General features: G+C 40.2%; 1 protein-coding gene across 2 annotated transcripts in view; it reads left to right on the top strand.

Moving 5' to 3' along the window:
- NYAP2 (neuronal tyrosine-phosphorylated phosphoinositide-3-kinase adaptor 2) overlaps positions 1 to 20,848 on the top strand; it is a 148,010-nt gene that overhangs the window by 9,008 nt on the left and 118,154 nt on the right. The window contains exon 2 of one of the 2 annotated variants that reach the window (XM_075268818.1): positions 9,207 to 9,447. In XM_075268818.1, coding sequence (XP_075124919.1) covers positions 9,242 to 9,447 — 206 coding nt within the window. In that variant the 5' untranslated portion in view covers positions 9,207 to 9,241. Of the gene's footprint in view, positions 1 to 9,206; positions 9,448 to 17,420; positions 17,644 to 20,848 lie in introns of those variants that run through there. The other variant, XM_075268819.1, reaches the window with a different exon arrangement.

The raw sequence follows: 20,848 nt of genomic DNA, 5'->3' as shown, positions 1-20,848 counted from the left end.
AGGTATCCCTGTGTCTGAAAGTGCCCGGTCTACTGAATATAGGGTATCTGCAGTGTTCCTGTTCCGTCAGGAAGGGGTTAAAAGGAGCACTGCAGATACCCTATAGTCAGCCAGGCTGAATTCCAAGTGGGGGAAAAAAACCCAGTCCTCAAGCTCGGGGAAGGGGCAGACAGATAACCAAAACACCCCCTCCCCTTTCCCAGCACCCAGCAACTACTGCACCCAAAAACTCCAGCCATTTTAATTCTTGAAATTTCCCAGTAGCTGCTGCATTTCCCCCCTAGGCTTCTACTCAAGTCAATAAGTTTTCCCAGTTTTTTGTGGTAAAATTAGGGGCCTTGGCTTACATTCGGGTTGGCTTATGCTCGAGTATATACGGCCACCGGCGTTTCGTAGATATAATTGACATGCTGCAATTTTCAAAACTGTCCCCTCTGTGATTTTTTCCGCAAAGTGGGGATGCGATTCGCATGAATCCCATCCACTTTGCAAGTACTGTAAAACACCGCGATTTTTCCCACGGCGTTTCTGCTGCTGGCAAATCGCAGCATTTCCAGCCCGTGGGGCTCCGGTCTTGTAAAGTTTTTTAGTACCACTTTGTGTTATTAAAAAAAATAAAAAGACTAGTGAAAAAAAGACACGATTTCCCTCCTATTTTGTCTATATTTTCCCGGATATAAAAAAAAAAAAATTAAAACACATTCAAAAATAAAAACAACATAAAAATAAAGCCCTATGTGTCACCAAAAAACATGCAGAAATTAGTTTAATAACACATATGATAAAAATGCTACAGCCCTCAAAACTGCACACACAAAAAAAACCCTAAAATGTGTTTGGTCTGGAAGTGGGGTAAAGGATCTGGTATGGAAGTGGTTAAAATAAACTTAACGGGTGATTGCTGTTGCTATATCTAATATGATAGAGGGAGAGAAGATGAGCTCGGTGATGTATAGGATTACATGATTTGTAGCAGAATTTCTGAATAAAAAGCAGAGTAAATCTTGGCAAGACTCCTAGGAGAGACAGTAAGAGTCCTGTGCCACACACAGTGATTGATATCTTTCCCTATATCAATATGTATATAGACATTGTCAATCATTTTGTGTGGGTGGAGTAATGAAGACTTTCAAGTCTCTTAAACCTGTGTAAGTAGAGCTCGTCACATCTCCATTTACCATATCCTGATCTCACAGAACTTAAAGGGGTTCTCCCATATCAGCCTTTCAGCCAGTCTGTATGCAGTGTCTGCTTCTCACTTCCTGTATTTCTTTCTCTTCCCTGCCCTCCTGCTGAAAGGGACAAACAACACTTCTGCAGGTCAGATCATCTGCAGATTCTTGTACAGAACAGACTCTGTGTTATCTGTGTGTGTACATAGAGAGATAACAGACCAGGCTTTATCAGTGTAAACAATGGGAGGAATAAGGTCACATAGCCGGCAAACAAAGCAGAATTTCTAAGGAATATATTTAGAAAAAGGCTTCAATTTTCATAACCTAACAGTATGCTTAGGATCCTTGAGATGGGACAACCCCTTTAACAGGCAGATTCAGTTTAAGGGCAACAGCAGCAACATAGAAAGTTCACAAACTGACTTGTTGCTTAGGAGGCATCCTATGACAATACCATGATGAAATGACAGAGCTCTTCTGGTATTTATAGCCTATTCTATTGTTTATGCTCGCCTATATAATTATCTGTATGCTTTATATCATGTACCTGTGTGGCTAAAAATGAACTAAATAAAAGGGATGTCCACACACTTTGGGCCATATGGTACGTATATACACCTGACTACACTCAGGAGGGGGATTGTTACTGTGTGCATTATTCTTCTCCCGCCTAAGCTCTTATAATGGTAGATGCACAATCCCTTCTCTAAGGGACCAGATGGATCTACTATGCCTTTCAGTCATTACCCAAAATGTCAGGACTGTAAGTTTTTATTGACAGACCATTTGGCATATTGTTGGTCTGAAGTGCAGAAGAGCAATTCATGATAATGCCTATCTATTATGATGCGGCTGTTGTCTATACTGTGCAGATGAACTCTCATACATTACTTCCCAAACGCTCATGAGAACGCTCCTAATTTCCTCTTACGTTTTGTTCTCTGCCAGGTGGAGTCTTCCCTTAAGGTTCAGAATTTTGACCTTTCCATTGCACGTCTTGTTCAGTTAAGATGTCCCATGAGTGTCCTTTGTTTGTATATTGCTGTGACTCTAAGGACTGCACCTGTGCCCACCCGGCTAATTGTAGTGAGTGCTCCCAATGCTTAGCATCCAGATGTACTGTAGTTTAGGGAAAGTGCTTGCCTTTAGGAAAACTGGCAAGCATGCAGATATTGTTGCTAAGTACATGTAGCAAATAGAAATAAGTAGTGTTTTCTAGACATACAGTATTTGATGGTGTGCTTCGACTGATATCAAGGTGGCCAAACTCAATGATTTACTCTCAGCACAACAAGATATATTATTCACTTGAAACTTTCCATCACCTAAAAGGTTAAACAATCCCTTACCAGACGTAGCTTGTGTATTCAGGTCTTGGCTGTGAAAATCATGCTCTTGTTTTGTCCTTGTCTCAAGACAATGACACTTCCCAAACAGCAGTAAAGCATTACCAGATTGTCTAGAAAATGACAATGACTGTTTATATTGTCAAACAATGTCAGATCTCCCAGCTTCAGGGTTTTTTGGTGAAATATACCAAATATAACTTGTGTTTAGTTTCCGAAACAGAATTATAAAGTTTTACTGCAAGTGTCATTTTTTATTAATTTTGATTTATTTGGTAACACAAATTGTAAAGCCCCTGTCCATTGGGACTATTAGAGCTTAACAGGGCTCTCAATATTAAACCAGCCATAGTACAATGTAGGGAACAACATTGCTGATGGGGAGAACAAACCATGTAGTGCCAATTTCCAGGACATCATGCCTCCAATGGATTGGGTCGCAACCACTTTCTTGTGCTGGTCATGACCCTGTTTTTTACGTCACTGGCACAAAGTGCTCAACTGATACATGAAATATCAGGGTTTGGAGATTTGCCTGCTTTTACAGAAGTTAGGGAGGTCACTCCATGGGCTGATGCCAATTGCCCCATCAGAGGAAAAAATATTTTCCCAAATCCATATATGGAAACTGGACTAAGTCTCTGGATCAAAATTCTCTCCCAAAAATTTCTAGGTCCCATAATATATGATAATCTTACTTTCAAGAAAGGCATCCAGACCGCTCTTGAACTTGTACAAGTTATCAGTCATTAGCATATCTTGTGTCCATGGGTTTCATAGTCTTATTGCTCTAACTGTAAAAAAGTCCTGCCTATGACCATGGTATGGCCTTTTTTCCTGCAGGCGTAGAGAATGTCCCCTAGTCACAGTTACATTTACCAGTCTAAGATCATTGGAAAGGTTTCTTTTCTCTCAATTTCCATGAATTTTAAATTTCGTCTCCAACTTAAGCAAATATATGACATCATCACTTCTTCCAATATAACATTTACGTTTCTATACACAGGTGTTAGTTGCAGGTGTCTTCAAATATGGAAACTACAAATATGCCTTGGCTAAGAAAGATTTAGGCATCATGCATGCTAGTAGGTTCTGAATGTACTGCATATATACCAATATCAGATATACAGCCTATAATATTCTATGCTTCATACTATACCTCCATGTGTATCTTGTTATTGTACAGAAAGTATAGCATAGCATGCTATATGTGAGTGTTCCCTAAAAAGGTTTTAGGCCACATGATCACTTCTGCTTTACCATGATGCTAGAATAGCTGCAAACCCTTCACAATTTACAACATTTCTATTGGATTAAGGTCAGGACTTTGACTTGGCTCTTCCAAAACTTTATAGTTCTTTAACCATTCTCTGATAGAATGACTTGTGTGCTTAGGGTCATTGTCTTTCTGAATAGCCCACATTCTCTTGTGATTCAGCTCCTGAACAGATGTCCTGACATTGGCATAATTCAGAATTAGTTGTTCCATCAAGGATGTGAAGTCCTCTTGGTCCAGATGCAGCAAAACAGGCATACAGGTCCAGATGGATGGCAATTTTCTTTATAGGGAGCAGAGACTTTCTATTTGCAATCCCACCAAACACACAATTGTTGTTTTGATGGTGGACTCGTGAACATTACCATTAGGTAATGTGAGAAGGAGCTTTGGTTTCTTAGAGGTTACCTTGTGTTCATTTGTGGATAATATACTCCTTGCTGTTTGGCATGATCTTTATTGGTCGATCACTCCTGGAGAGGGTAATGATGGACTTGAGTTTCCTAAATTCTCATAATCAAAATATGGCTGACATAGTAATCTTGCAAACAGAAGCAATGACTCATAAAGCCTTAATATAGCCAGTTCCCTTAGTGAAAGATACAACCTGACATTGTGTGTATTTGCACATCTACTATATACAGACTTGAAATAACAAGCCCTGGCATACACTGGGAGTCCTAGTGACTAGAACATGCTTTGCATAAATGTGAGCCAAGTGAATGAACTCTTGTTTTTCCCATTTCCCAGAAGAACCGTTACGAGTGTAGTAGCAGCGTTCAGTGGTCCCTGTGGAATAATACAAAGTGAAATGTTGCAATATACTGAAAATTGTTGATATTATGAATGCATTAATGGGCATAATATACAAAAGTGAAATAATCTAGAGGGTAGGTATACACGATAAGTTATCAATATTAGGTATGTGGCTATAGTAAAGTCTATAATGTACATTTGCAGATACAGTAGTGGTAACTTTATCCATGTATATGGTTTATAAATATACTACCAGCAGTGAGATTGCTGTGAATCCTTGTAGAAAACTAGTGCAGGTAGCTAACTGAAATCATGTACTCCTTAGAGTCTGATCAGCGTCTATGGATATTATATTGATTTAGTCCAACTTCAACTGTATATTGTTAGGGTAACAGATGCAGATCTGAGCCAAAAGTGAGAACCAGTACTAGATACATTAATCAAAATGGCTAACAGGGCGCCATGTATCCAAAGGGAATGTCAGAGAGGCCGACTTGGTAACAAAACCGGTAGAGCAGTACAAAAACAGGTTCAGGAAGCAAAGGTCTAGTGGCAAGCCGGGGTCATAAACAGGAACAGGCACAGTACAAAAATCAGTAGGCTAAGGCAGGGTCAGAGGTCAAGGCAAGTGGTCAGAAACAGAGGCAATCAGATAACGAGGAATGCTTACTACTAGGACACGAGATACAACTGAATAGCCAGCGGCGGTCTGGAACCAGAGCCCTCCTTAAATAGGCTCTGGCCCGCCTGTAGTCCGAAAGCCAGAAGTCCCCCATCCGACTGAGGAGGAGACTGGCAACCCTCACACAACGCTACGGAGGATACGGCTTGCCTCCGAGACCCAGAAGCCAGGACTCGGGAGTGCAGACAGGAGAGGGCTGGCAGCCTCCACCCAGCGCTGCAGAGGCTCCGGCCCTGTTCCTGACATATACAAGAAGTTTTGTGAATAGCCTGTGGTGTAAGTAATAGTGTCTGAAAAATAGAGATCTGATCAGTCCCTTGTTGTTTGTAGTTTCAGCCAATTGAATGGTGTTTTTTGATCCGTCCACATAATGTGAACTTTAAAGAGTGTTAGACATTGGGATAACACTTTGACAACTTTACTGTGAAGTGAATACTTAGGCACACTATGCTATCGCTATAACATAATGTAACTGTTTAGTTGGTAGCTGTTACATATTCGGTACAGATATTTTATGACACATATGGTATAGTATCTAGGTGCAGCATTGACTGTTTCAATGTGGTGCAAAGTGTTACATGTCAGTTTAAAGTTGGTGCACTAGGTATGAGGGGATGTACAATGGTAAGCCCAGTTTCTAGTAGCTGGTCCTGACAAAATACTAAAAAGGACCTTTTACCACCTCCGCCCACCCACTCCAGTATTTAGCATCTGTTAAAATGTGCCGCTCCACTGACTCCAGCACAGTTGGAAACTCCTATTAGAATAATAGACATATAACATACAATAGGTGCTGCTAGTTTTGGTGACTGATATGCTACTTAAGCTTTGTACTGTGAGGTATTGTTGGCGTCTATAAAGAATCCAGTCCATAAGTTGCTGTCGTATGTCAGACTGATTATGTGCCATGTTTCCTATATATTGTATAAAAATGAATGACAACATGATTGACTAAGCCCAGAGGAAATCTCTGTTATATGCCCACTTATTTTTCACTTTACTAATGTATAGCTACAGCATTTTCATAAACATGGCGAAGCTGGAAGAAGGTAGAATCAGATAACACTGAATGTTCTATTATTGTAGTGCTTATAATCTGAACCTACAGATCTGAATTGGTTTATATGTTGGTTTATGGCTCTTCCCAATGACTTAATGCCCACCTTGATGATTTATTAAACTAGCTTCAGTCCATGCTGATCCAATGGCCACCCTGATGATTCATGGTTATTTAATGAAATCACTCTTAATTCAGTTGTAATCCCTACGTGAGTGAATGTTTTAGTCATCATCCCTGCTGATCTAGTGGAAATCACTGCCAGCTACTGTAGAATTCATCCCTAAGGAGTAGCTGCCATAGTCATGTGATGTGATGACATCATCATACTGTAGATGACACATCAGAAGACAAACACAAGATCAGTAGGGATGCAATCAGGTTCAATTGGTGAATGATAGAAAATCTGTAATATACGTACGCTATGCTACAAAGTATGTTCTTTTTTTCAACGAGCGACAGTTTTAGTGTCCTTTGTTCTCTCATTATTGGTCTGAAAGTGGCCAACTCTATCAAAATGTAATATTAGGTAATAAAGACCTGCAAACATGTTAGAATTGTTACATTTATTTAACATCATTTTGCATAGTTAAAAATATCTGTAACAACTAGATAAAATGTAATACTGCTTAAATACACCCACTGTAGTAGAGATGAGCGAGTACTGTTCGGATCAGCTGACCCGAACAGCACGCTCGCATAGAAATGAATGGACGTAGCCGGCACGCGGGGGGTTAAGTGGCCGGCCGCCGTCAAAGCGGAAGTACCAGGTGCATCCATTCATTTCTATGGAGCGTGCTGTTCGGATCGGCTGATTCGAACAGTACTCGCTCATCTCTATAAATGAGTATGCACAGGCTAGATTGTAACCAACAAATCTAAATCTCAATTTACAGCATTTTATACATATTATATGTTGTATATTACCAGGGTGAAGTAGTCGCCACAAAGAAGCTATTCAGTGTGACAAATACGCAATAATAGGACATCTGGCACATACTTTTTCATATCATTCTACTTGTAAGAGGGTTTTGTTCCTAATTTAAATGAAATCTCTTAAACTTCTACTGCACCATATGGTGCACCCAAGCGTTTTTCAGGAACTGTGTATTTTGCTAAATTAAGTAAGTATGGAGGCGATGTAATGCTGAGTGTATAAACACACCAGAAATGACTACACGCTAACATAAGATATGCCAGTTGGCATGTTGGCAGACTTTGGAACTTAGCTGTTATGAAATGTTATGTCTTCTGTAGCGCGGCGCAGTGTTAGAGAGTCAAGTGGTGTCATATTGTATGTGTCCATCCCTCTACATTATCTACCACAATTCTGCAGTCTAGTACATAATGTATATTGACCATATTGGTCTGAACATTCATTGTTAAGTATAAGGAAGGTTTTTATTCCTTTTTACAAGAAATTCATGGGATAAATTCTGCTTAAAGGCATTGTATTAACACAGCTCAAGTGCAATAAGTATACTAGAACCACAGTGGTTTGTAAGTGGTTTCATGACCATTATAACTCAAAGGGCCCAGATTCCTTACATTCCACGCCTGGTTAAAAATCAGCTTTTGTATGTGGTGGCGGAAGCATGTCTGTGTTGTACATATTACACGTTTGTTTCTTAATATGAGAAGTTACTGAATATCTCTTATTTGTGTAATACTTTTATAGAAAGCAGAAGTGGAATATTCTCTAAATCAAAATGAGTGTTGATTTTTTGGTAGCCAATGGCCTATCCACCAATTTTGTTACGGTAATGATGAAATGATGTTATTAGAAGAGATTAATGGGAGCAAGCAGTAAAGGCAAGAATATGTTTTATCCCACAGGATCACCCGACAATTCAATCTTTAGGGGGATCTCTTAGGATCAACTGATACATTAGATCTTACTTGTCCTTCTTATCCACCTCTATAAGCATTTAGTATGCATCTATGGCTAAGCATAGTAAATGTACAGTAAATGTGAGGTGTTCTAGGGTTTGCCTGATCAGGACCACCCCTGTGTATTGGAAATACTTTCTGTTCATGGTAACAGATTATTGCTGTGGGTTAGGGAATACTCACTTTTCAGCTGCCCCCCTGAAATGGTGTGTCACACAATGACAACTTGCCCACAGGTATGTTTGGCGTTTCCTATTGGCCACCAATCTACACCAAAATCTTTGCATTTTGTTCTTGGGTGGCTCATGTCCTCTTACAGCAATAGTGCACTCTAGATACCCCTGATCACAGCCAATGTCAGTGTGCCCCAGTCTTCCTATAGACCCCTCCCAAACCTCAACAATAAGGGCTATTTGGTTCCTGCTGTTCTTGCTACTATTGTCACATGTTTGTCTTACATATTTGACTATGTCTACTTGTGTGAATTCTGCCTATCTACAGCTTACGACTTAACTGCTTTGACCCATGGCCTGTCTTTCTACAGTTCCCATCTGTTGCATTAGTACTATGATTTGGTGCTTTCAGTCTCTCTACATGCTTGACATTGCTAACAGAACCTACTCCTGGTTTAACAACCTCTGGATTCCCTGTGGGTAATTCCATTTAATAATATATAACTCACAATCCCACAGTTGGTTTAGCCCAAAATGAAATCCATTAGTGACGCAATGGATCTTCATCTCCCACTGACCTTACTATAAAATAAAAGGATCTTACTACCCCAAAAGAACATAGGACAGGGTTGAGATATGAAAGCCTAAGTGTGAGGACAAAAACAATCCTTCCTTGTAAATTGAATATATTAAAGCTATTAATAATACTCGGTATGCTGGATCTAAAACCTGATATCATGTCTAAATCTAAAGATTACTCTATAGATATGTAATATACACCAGGGATGTCCAGGGCAGTGCAGGTGTAACCATTTGGATGATTTACATGACCTTTTCTCTTTGGTTTACAGGGCAACATACCTGCTTTTAAGTTATCTTCTCCAAGATGATGACTACAAATCAGGAGGACGATACTTTGGGCACATTTCTCCAATATATTGAAGATATGGGGCTTAAGGCCTATGATGGCTTGGTAATACAGAATGCTTCAGACATTGCTCGAGAAAATGATCGACTGAGGAATGAAACAAATTTGGCTTATTTGAAGGAAAAGAATGAAAAAAGACGAAAGCAAGAAGAAGTCATTAAACGGTAAATGTGATTGCTGACGACTATTACTATAAATTATCACATTCTGTATGTTCAGAATCTTTATGCCATAAGTGTGCTGAATACATGTTACAGGGAATAGTCTTCCCTATGAAGAAATATGCTTTCTGTCCACACTATAGCAGACATTGGAAGACAGCCAAGCGGCTATTATCACTCAGTGTTTGCAATGCTTTTAAGTGCTGGAACACTTTTAACTCTTAATGTGCTTTGCGTATATGTATGAAACTCATAAGAGATATATTTGCATGTTTCTAGTGGCACCGGTTTTTCTTTGTCTGTGTATCTCTGTCTCTCCCATATCTCTCTTTCTCTCCCTCCCAAATGTATCTGTCTCTCCCCTATCCATGTATCGATCTGTGTGTCTGTCTATCTCTCCCATATCTATATCTATCTATCTATCTATCTATCTATCTATCTATCTATCTATCTATCTATCTATCTATCTATCTATCATCTATCTGTCTGTCTTGCTGAAGCTGAATACTTTTAACAGTGCTGGAATATACGTGTTATATTTGTGGTTTATGTGATGATTAACCCTCTTTAAGGCTAAGGCTCTACTTATTAGGCCGCAGCAAAAATCTCTGCGGAAAAAAATGCAGTTTCAAATACTTTTCATAGAAAACTTTCTGCTTCCATTATACCTATAAGGAAACCGCCAGCGTATCCGTAGGTATATTTGACGTGCTGCGATTTCCAAACTGTGATAGTGGCTGATTTAGTTGTAGGCTCCGCGGCTCGAGACTCCCTGCTGATGGGGCCCAATCAGCAGCGGAAAGCTGGGACTGAATGGCAATGCCCTGCAGATAATGAAGAGGATTTCATCTTCATTTTCCGCCATGTGAACTAGGTAATATGCAAAGGTATATGTCCCTACAGGGACCTAGACCCTGAAGGTCCCCCCCCCTTCCCCCCAAAGGACTCTATGTCACATAATATATTCCAATATTCTAAATGGCACAAGAAATATTACAGATTTGGGCTTAGGAGCTATAGGGGGAATTCACACGGAGTAACGCCGGGCGTGTATCACAGCCATACACGCCGGTGTTATGGCAGCCTGCCGAACACTTCCCATTCACTTCAATGGGAGCGCTCGTAACAACGGCGTTTGTGAGCACTCCCATTGAAGTGAATGGGAAGTGTTTGGCAGTCTGCCGTAACGTCGGTGTGTACGGCTGTGATAGACGCCCGGCATTACTCCGTGTGAATGCCCCCTTAAGTTACGTTTCTAATTGTTCCTTTAGTTATTTCACTGTTAGGGTGAGTTCACATGGAGTTTTTTGGAATCCTCCTCAAAATATGTCTCAAATAATGTGTTCCATTCATTTCTAAGGGAGTAAGTAGCAGATTTTTTTTTCTCTAGCTGATTCAGGTTCAGGAACAAAAAAGCGACATGACCAATCTTCTGGCAGCCTTAAAAATCCCAATAACAACTATTTTAGTTGCTCATAGCAACCAACCACCATGCAGGAGCAGAATACAAGATGGAAGCTGTGCCGTCATTGGTTGCTATGGGCGAATAAATCAGCTTTGTTTTTAGACAGTTTTTTTTATAAATCTGCCCCATTGTGCTATTGAAGCAAGTAAAACTGCTGTAACATTTGTCTCATTTTTATTCCAAATCTTAAATAGCAGCAGTTCACATTGCTGAACATGAGTCACCGGTATATTTAGTATTGGCAATGTGATATGCTCACTTTTGAGTTTCCTTGCTAAATCTGTAGAGTTTATCATGTTACTGAATTAATCGACAATGAGTAACCGGGCTCCTGACGTAAAATATTATACCTAAAGACTGGCTTTGTATAATACCTTATGTACCTTTGTACAATTCATATGCATCAAAATGTCATCATTAGAATATATAAAAGAATTGTTTTTAATAAAAACTTGCATTTTTACTGGTTTATAAAACCAGCAATGTCCATATCTCTATATGGTATATACATATTTAAAGGGATGTTCCAACTCCTATTTTTATTGTTGAATGATGCTCGAGAGGTGTCTATAAATCCCATTACTCACGTCTCCCTGTACCTCTGTATCTAGTGGTGGCAGGTCTGTTCTTCAGTTTACAGGTCCTAGGGAGGCCTGTTCTTTCAGGAGGGAGTCATTTGCCTTTCATAATGCTTCCTCCTTGGCATCCACCTGGGCTTGGTTATCTAGGATCAGGATATACCAAACCAAGCAATTTAACCTGGAAATCCTGGATGCAAGTCAGTATGATTTTCTCAATTCTATTCACTCAGCCAATATAAGTACCATCCTTATGTCATAATGCTGGCAAAGATGTGTAATTGTGCTCCGTGGTCCAGTCATTTCAATGAGATCAGCAGAGATAGCTGAAACGCTAGAGGGCAAAACAGCCCAACTTCTGGAGTGGTGAGTTTCCTAGTGGATAGGATGTCACCTCTTGTTACTGTAATACCCCTTTAATGGTCCCCACTTTCACCACTTTTAACTCTCAACTATTCACTATGCCCCATTCTTCTGGTTTCTGTACATTTGAAGTTTTCAGTAGCCCCACCAGTTTCAGCACTGACTATGCTAAGCTGGCTCTCTACTGTTTAGACTATCGGATCCAGTCCAGGACCACACCCCTGATAGTAGAGAGTCTAGGTAACATATTGGATGCTGAAATTAACAGCACTTATTGCTTGGGAATGGTGAGGGCTAGAGAAAAAATTCCAACTGTGCCAGAATCAGGGCCATTCTGAAGGATGCAAAGAGTTGGAATTTCTGAAGGTATTAAAAGATCCTTTTCAATTAGTTATACCACCTTTAGGAGTAATAATGGCAAAACTGAGGAATTTCCAGAATTAAAAGAGATTATAAAAAGATGTGAAATGGTAGAGTCCATTCAGGAGCTTAAAGAAAATGGTGAGAATTGGAATTCTCCAACAGGTGGCAAGACAGAGGCTATGTCATCCTGCATCACAGATCAATAGGGGAACTGCCATTGCGAGCCTTTATGGTTTTTACAGCGTCTTCAATGACTCCATCTTTAAGTCCTCACTGTTAACTAAACCTTGTGAAGCCAAATGCTCGGTGCAATTACTGAACAATTGTTGCGTGACAAGACCTTCTCCTGACTTTCCTTTCAAAGTTCTTCTACATTTGTTGAATATTGAATTCTAGTAAGGACCTTCCTCTTAGGACCACCACCGTTTTTATCTCTTTGTTCTTTCAGTAATATTCAAGAGAAATGAGAGCTCTTTTCCCTTTTATTTAATTTACTGTGTATTTTATTCTCTTTCTGAGGCCCATGGGAGCTCTGTTATGTTTTATAGATTTCCATCCTGTGACTTTAATGCAGTTCTGTTATTCCTAAGAAATGAAAGGAAGGTGATGCTGCTATATACTGTATATCTATATTTCACAAGGCGTAGTCAAGTTATCTTCAATGTTCAGTATTCTGATTATAGTATATTACATCTCATGTAGAAGTAAGTCACACATATAGTGGGAGATGTTCAGTAATGGCGAGAAATAATACACCTAGTCTATACAAGTCAGTCCTTTCTGTCTGCCCCATGTCCATGTTTTCCCTGGCTAGAACATGGACCCATTGAATTCTACATATCTACAACATATTCAGGTGTATCTTTTTTTCTGCACACCATTGTTCCACAGGGTAAAAAAAAAAACAAAAACAGAAGCATGTAATACTTTTTTAAAATTTTTGGACGGATTATGCACAATTAAGTCAATAGCAGAGATGAGCAAATCAGTTTGTACCGAGTCGGGTTCAACCCAAATATGTCTTGGACTAACAGAAAAGGCTTCAGACCCCAGCGTATACTAGGTGGAGGCCCAGGGAATGTGAACATTTTTTTAAAAAAACACCCATACTCACCTTCTGCTACCTCTATTAGGCCTCTTCACAGCGTCTGGTGCTCTTTTGGTGATTGAGCCTCAGATGTGACCTGGGTACGCCAAGTGTCATGACATCCATGTGACTGTTGGAGGCCCAATCACAGGCCTCAGTTGTGAAGCCCAGGCCAATGAAGGCAAGGTGGCCTAAAATGATAAGGGAAGGTGAGTTAGATTTTTTTTTTTACACATCCCCTGGGCCTCCACCTATTATACTCTGAGTTCTGAGGAAACTTCAGAGTATAATAATGTCACTTTTCACTTCAACGTAACTTAGGCTCTATTTTGTATAGAGAGCTAGAAATTGGATAGATAGGTTCATAGGAGTCCTAAGAGTATTCTATGCTATGTTCTATAGATAGGTTCCTAGGAGCTCTGAGAGTGTTCTACACTATGTTTTATTGATAGGTTCCTAGGAACCCTGACAGTGTCACACACTATGTTTTATAGAAAGGTTCCTAGGAGCCCTGACAGTGTTATACACTATGTTTTATTGATAGGTTCCTAGGAGCCCTGACAGTGTCACACACTATGTTTTATAGATAGGTTCCTAGGAGCTCTGAGAGTGTTCTACACTATGTTTTATATATAGGTTCCTAGGAGCCCTGACAGTGTTATACACTATGTTTTATAGATAGGTTCCTAGGAGCCCTGACAGTGTTATACACTATGTTTTATAGATAGGTTCCTAGGAGCCCTGACAGTGTCACACACTATGTTTTACAGATAGGATCATAGGAGCCCTCAGAGTGTTCTACACTATTTTAAGCTAAGGCCCCACGGGCCGTATCCGCAGCACTAAAGCGCTGCGGGAAGAACTGCTGCGTGAATGCATTGTGGTTCTTTCCGCAGCGCCTTTAAGAGAAAGTTCACAGAGTTTTCCTCTGTGGACTTTCTCTTAACATTATACAGTATCTACGGGAAAGCTGCCGGCGTTTCTGTAGATATTATTGACATGCTGCGATTTGCAAAGCGGCAACACCGTGTCCGCTGCGGGCAAATCTCGGCGTTTCCGGTCCGTGGGGCCCCAGCCTTAAACCAATTTAAGGTGTGGTTTCTACTGAACTTGTTTATCCTGAAACAAATCAGGGACCCAAGCCTGAAACAAATTTTGAGATGACTGTTATTGTATTGCGATGGGTAGGTAATATGGGCACATTTGTATAAGTGGCACATGCACTCTTTACGTTTTTGTGGCCAGGCACAACTATGAATTATTCATTATTCATTGATATGATATTTTGGCTGGATTAATCTGCTGGGTATTGGTGGTGTGCATTGACACTTGACCAATCTACTGAGGTTCAGACTAGTAAATGCATATTGCAGGAAATAATGCAGGAGAAGTATGGTGCAACTGGTGCAAATTGTAAATATTAAGGAACTAGGTAAAACTTGATCCTGATCAGGTTAGTAGAATAAAGTCTAAGGTTCCAGGATAATCACAGTGTGAACAGTTTCAAAATATGTACAGCTCTATAATGGGGAATTTCATTGTATTATTCTGCCATTTTAATAACATTTTCCTTGAGAATTGAACACTTGTCTTCATACAGAAGAAGTAGTCACTCTGTGAAATGTCCATGTAAAATCAGTATATCATCTGGAAATATAAGTCATTGAGTAAATATTTAGTCAACCTGTCAATTCTGTTTTTTAATCTGCTATGTCTATTACGTAAAAACAATCTTTCTGGACACAATTCTTACGCATTGTTTCTGGAAAAGCTGGGTGACGGACAGTGTGGCAGCTGTTTGCTGTTTAGTCGCTCCTGGCTGGAGAACACTAAAATGTGTATGAATAGAGATGCAGTACGTCTGTTTGGAAGGATACTTGTCTTAGTTAAATAGGTGGCAACCTGTGTGGTAGCCGTAATTGTGTTCCTGATGGTTGACACAGCTTTCTCTTAAACGAATAACTGAGAAAGGGGGTCAGTTCACACGGAGATTTTGACGCAGATTTTGAAGCTGAATCCGCATCAAAATCCGCCTTCAAAAAAAGCCTCCCAATAGAACACTATTAGGGCCTGTTCACACGGAGAAAACGCGGCACGCAATGTGCCGCGTGTACGGGACGTTTGCACCGCGATTTTGACGGTGCATGTTTGCGGTCGCGTTAGCGCCGCGTTAACGTGTGTTTACGTTGTTTACATTGCGTGCCGCATTTACTCCGTGTGAACAGGCCCTTAGGGTAAGTTCACACTGAGTAAACGCTAGCTTATTTTGTAGAGTAAAATTACACTTGTAAATTTTGCTATCCCATTGACTTCAATGATATTTTTTACACGGGTAAAAATACGCCTGTAAAAATACGCCTGTAAAATGTTATTGAAGTCAATGGGAGTCTTATTTTTACACGTGTATTTTGCAAAAATACACACGCGTCAAGGCGCATTCAGCGTCAAAATCAGTACCAAAAACTCTGTGTGCACTGACCAAAACTTCATAACAGATTAGCAAAAATTGCAAAACTCAAGAGCTTGTAGCAATGAAGGGTATCTATAAAGTACAGTGTAGGGTATCTACACTCACCGGCCACTTTATTAGGTACACCATGCTAGTAACGGGTTGGACCCCCTTTTACCTTCAGAACTGCCTCAATTCTTCGTGGCATAGATTCAACAAGGTGCTGGAAGCATTCCTCAGAGATTTTGGTCCATATTGACATGATGGCATCACACAGTTGCCGCAGATTTGTCGGCTGCACATCCATGATGCGAATCTCCCGTTCCACCACATCCCAAAGATGCTCTATTGGATTGAGATCTGGTGACTGTGGAGGCCATTGGAGTACAGTGAACTCATTGTCATGTTCAAGAAACCAGTCTGAGATGATTCCAGCTTTATGACATGGCGCATTATCCTGCTGAAAGTAGCCATCAGATGTTGGGTACATAAAGGGATGGACATGGTCAGCAACAATACTCAGATAGGCTTTGGCGTTGCAACGATGCTCAATTGGTACCAAGGGGCCCAAAGAGTGCCAAGAAAATATTCCCCACACCATGACACCACCACCACCAGCCTGAACCGTTGATACAAGGCAGGATGGATCCATGCTTTCATGTTGTTGACGCCAAATTCTGACCCTACCATCCGAATGTCGCAGCAGAAATCGAGACTCATCAGACCAGGCAACGTTTTTCCAATCTTCAATTGTCCAATTTCGATGAGCTTGTGCAAATTGTAGCCTCAGTTTCCTGTTCTTAGCTGAAAGGAGTGGCACCCGGTGTGGTCTGCTGCTGCTGTAGCCCATCTGCCTCAAAGTTTGACGTACTGTGCGTTCAGAGATGCTCTTCTGGCTACCTTGGTTGTAACGGGTGGCTATTTGAGTCACTGTTGCCTTTCTATCAGCTCGAACCAGTCTGGCCATTCTCCTCTGACCTCTGGCATCAACAAGGCATTTCCGCCCACAGAACTGCCGCTCACTGGATGTTTTTTCTTTTTCGGACCATTCTCTGTAACCCCTAGAGATGGTTGTGCGTGAAAATCCCAGTAGATCAGCAGTTTCTGAAATACTCAGACCAGCCCTTCTGGCACCAACAACCATGCCACGTTCAAAGGCACTCAAATCACCTTTCTTCCCCATACTGATGCTCGGTTTGAACTGCAGGAGATTGTCTTGACCATGTCTACATGCCTAAATGCACTGAGTTGTCGCCATGTGATTGGCTGATTAGAAATTAAGTGTTAACGAGCAGTTGGACAGGTGTACCTAATAAAGTGGCCGGTGAGTGTATATACAGTACCTTGAACCTACACATGAGCACGGCCTAATGTATACATACACTTGATCTAGTAGCTACATAGTATTTGACACTGTATACTGGAGCTGAGCGAGACAGGACTGGCAGCCTTGTAGTTAACACATTAGCTGCTAGTTCAGTAACCAGAGAGCACACTGATGTATTTTCAGGTCGCCTGGGATTACCATTCTTACCTAACTACTATGTTAGAGCTTTTTCCTCAAGCCAACACAGCTTTTGTCCATTTTCCCTCTTTCATATTTCATATGTTCTTGCAGATTGTTCCCCCTCCCCCTTACTACAAATGAAATGCCAAATTGAAAGCCTTGTGCTTGCTCATTATTTGTAGTAAACAGCCAGATGCTCTGGGGGTGGCGCATGGTTAGACAGTGCTGCATGACTGCTTAAAAGAATAACACAGGAGACGGAGAGGTTCTTTATGAAGGTTTTCTCTAACGTTCACTCACAATACCTGGATGAATAAAATCACATTCTCAGTGCAAGCACTTGTTATTTGTGTGAGTGCATGGGTCGTGCGGGTTCATTGCTGTCAGGTATGTGCTTATTTCTTCCTGTATATTCATTCATTTTGCTGAAAATAGAGATATGAATGGTCTATTACAATTGAATGGTTTTATATAAACATGCTGTAAATTATACGAGACATATAATAAATACGTAATATAAAATGATATAAACCGAATTACAAAATAAATGAAAAAATAAGGATATAAATGCTATTAATAATTCTAACATGTATTATTGTAATTATGTTGTATATGTAATGTAAAAGATAGTTACTAAAACTCGCAATAATGATTAGATTTTGTTGAGGTCAGTCTATAGTGTAAGGTAGGATGTGAATGGACTGTGTGCTGTGCACCATAATCATGAGACTACGGAAGGTCCGGCTGAATTATTTGAACTATAAACAGTAGAATAATCTCTTTACTACATAGATGATCCATTCCAAAGATGGCTCTTATTTAATAAGGTGCATATTAATCGGGGAGATATCAGCAGGGATGTTTGGGCAGTGGTAGTGGGAAATAGTTGCCCATCGATCGGATATCTCCTTGATTTTTTGCATGTACAATATCATCTTTATATGGTCGAAGAGTCTACCTCTTGCAGCTTCTGTCTCCAAGATCTGCCCTAATTTTTATACTAGTTCATTAATAAAACATCACATGTGCTTTGCTATTAAAGCTGTACTCACAGTGTAAAAAATACACTGTCAGTATAAAATCTATACAAGTACAAAGAATACGACTAGGATAGAAGAGATATGTTATAAAGTTTCCACAGCTTGAAAAATATTTGCACATAAGCAAACCCCTTTAAATATATTGTTTCACTTAAACTGTTAAAAGTTTAAATTATAATTCACAAATCTTGTCCACACAATGTCATCATTGATAGTAAATTGCCACAATTGTCCGTTCTTGATCTAAAGTGTTTCCAGAAGTAGGAAAAGATGTCTTTTTCGCATAACATGTTACGCTAGGTTCACACCTGCGTTCTACTCTCCGTTCTGTGGTTTCCGTCTTCTGCATGCCAGAAGACGGAAAGCACAGACCAGGTCCGGCCGTGAGCGGCGGTGAGCGTTTTATGCTCTCCGCCGCGAAACCAGATTTTTTAATCCGGACACAGAGTCGGACATGCAGTACTCTGTGTCCGGTTTCACGGCGGAGAGCGCAAAACGCTCACCGCCGCTCACGGCCAGACTGCTTTCTCACCCATTCAAATGAATGGATGAGAAAGAGTCCTGCAGGTTTCCGTCTCCTGCTCTGTTTTATGCAGAAAACGGAAACTTGCAGTATGGAGAGCACAACGCAGATGTGAACGAGCCCTTATATCCCTCAATGGGCTATGTGTAATATTTCACTTCTCCCTCTTTTTGTTTCTCAAAAACATAAAAAAAAAATAATTTCTGCAACAAAAATCTGCAAACGTTATGTCAAGTCTAAACTTGTGCCCAAACCCAAGTTTATACGCTTGGCGGCCCAGGATTATGGTGGAGATTAAAACTATTTCATACTGAACAGTAAAACAGTAAAATTGTTATTAAATGAGTCAAAATTTTCACTATTTCATAGATCGATCCTTTTACAAGCGCAGAGGGGGCTTTATATAACTCTAAGGCCAGATATCTGAGTGGGTTTATGGCAGACAACTTCCATAAATAGTCTAATAAATATGGCTTATTATGTAGTCCCATGGTTATAGGCATGACCTGGAGTATAATAAATACATAAAGAGGAAGCAGGCGTAGTTCTGCATCATAAACTTTAGGACAAGCGGAGCAGGAGGTTTGCAATAAACCAATAATAATAAGCATGGAAAACGGTGCATTGTAACTGTGAACAGGTTGTCAAGTTTGAGATGACAATGATTCCAAATCATTGAAGAGGTCAGAGGAGAGCGATCAATACAGAAAAGGTCAGAACAACCGTGTGAAGGGAACAGCGGTCACTTAGATTAAGGAGGTTAATGTCAAAGAACAGAAATAACTAGTGTATTAAATTACTTTTTTTTTTTTGCTGGGCCTTTTGTCCTGTAAATTGTCACAGTAAAATTGGTTAGAATATTTGTCATCAACTTAACCCATGCTCCAATGAAGGAATAATGGTTTATGGATGATTTTGTGTCAAAAGATCGCACCTTTGTGCGTTCCAAATAGTATATGTGTTTTGGTATGGCTTCATGGGATGGAGGACCCTTGTGGTCTGGAAGATTTATGATAATTTATACCCAAAGCTTGTGTATATAATTTATGTCAATGTACAGTAGATTTCAGTTTCTGGCATAAAGATGGCAGAAGATGCCACCATCAGAATCTTGTCCCAACATATGATGCAATAATGGAGGGTGAGGGGTATCAAGAGGGCTTACAAACTGTGCCCTCTCCATACATCCTGGGTGCAGCTCCATGCAATGTGTACAGCTTCGTGGTCTGTATAGTGCAGCATTGGCGCCTGGATCTGCAGCCTCGCTCCCAATCATTTGAATAAGAGCAGGGCTTCTTAGAGCAGTATACATAGTATATGGCTTTTAGCAGTGAAAAGACCTAATTAGGAGTTTGGACTAGTTCAAATCTCAGAAGTTTTGTCATTAATATTATACATAGACTTATTTTAAAAAATTGGATAGGTGAAAATGTATGATCACTGGTGGTCTGTTCACTGGGAAACCTACCAATCATTAAAGCAAGGTTTTCGTGTACCCCATTTCAATGGAGTAATGGTTACACATACACATCACAGCTCTATTTAATCTCTATGGGACTGACGTAGGAAACTGTTCACAATTCTCTTCTATCTCTGTCAGTCCTCTGTGACCAGTGCTCCATTCAAACACAACACCTGTGATCAGCGGCGCCCAAGTAGTCTAACCCCCTGCAATCATCACTCTATTAATAGGTAATACAAGTGTCTTCTTCTTTACATTTCAATTAGCCTGGGCATGTCTATAATGTGTGAGTCTTGAGATATAGAGATATTCACGACAATATTATTTTGTAATATTCTATCACAAAGTGATATGCTGTATGTATCAATGTGTGGGCACCCAGCGGTTGTCATGCTAAATGCAGCCATTAAGGGTATTATTAGCACTTTACAATATTGCATTGAATTGGAGTTAGGAAAGACATATCTATAAATGTTTTTCATGGGCTAAACACTTTGATGATTTCTCTTGGGTTTATTGGTACTCTACCTTATTCCTCAGTTAGGCAGAAGAGGGTCTTTAATGGAG

Source organism: Leptodactylus fuscus, chromosome 3 (genome assembly GCF_031893055.1).
Source record: "Leptodactylus fuscus isolate aLepFus1 chromosome 3, aLepFus1.hap2, whole genome shotgun sequence".
Taxonomy (NCBI): Eukaryota; Metazoa; Chordata; class Amphibia; order Anura; family Leptodactylidae; genus Leptodactylus; species Leptodactylus fuscus.
Note: the sequence above shows the minus strand (reverse complement) of the source record. Positions and strands in the feature narration are given on the sequence as shown.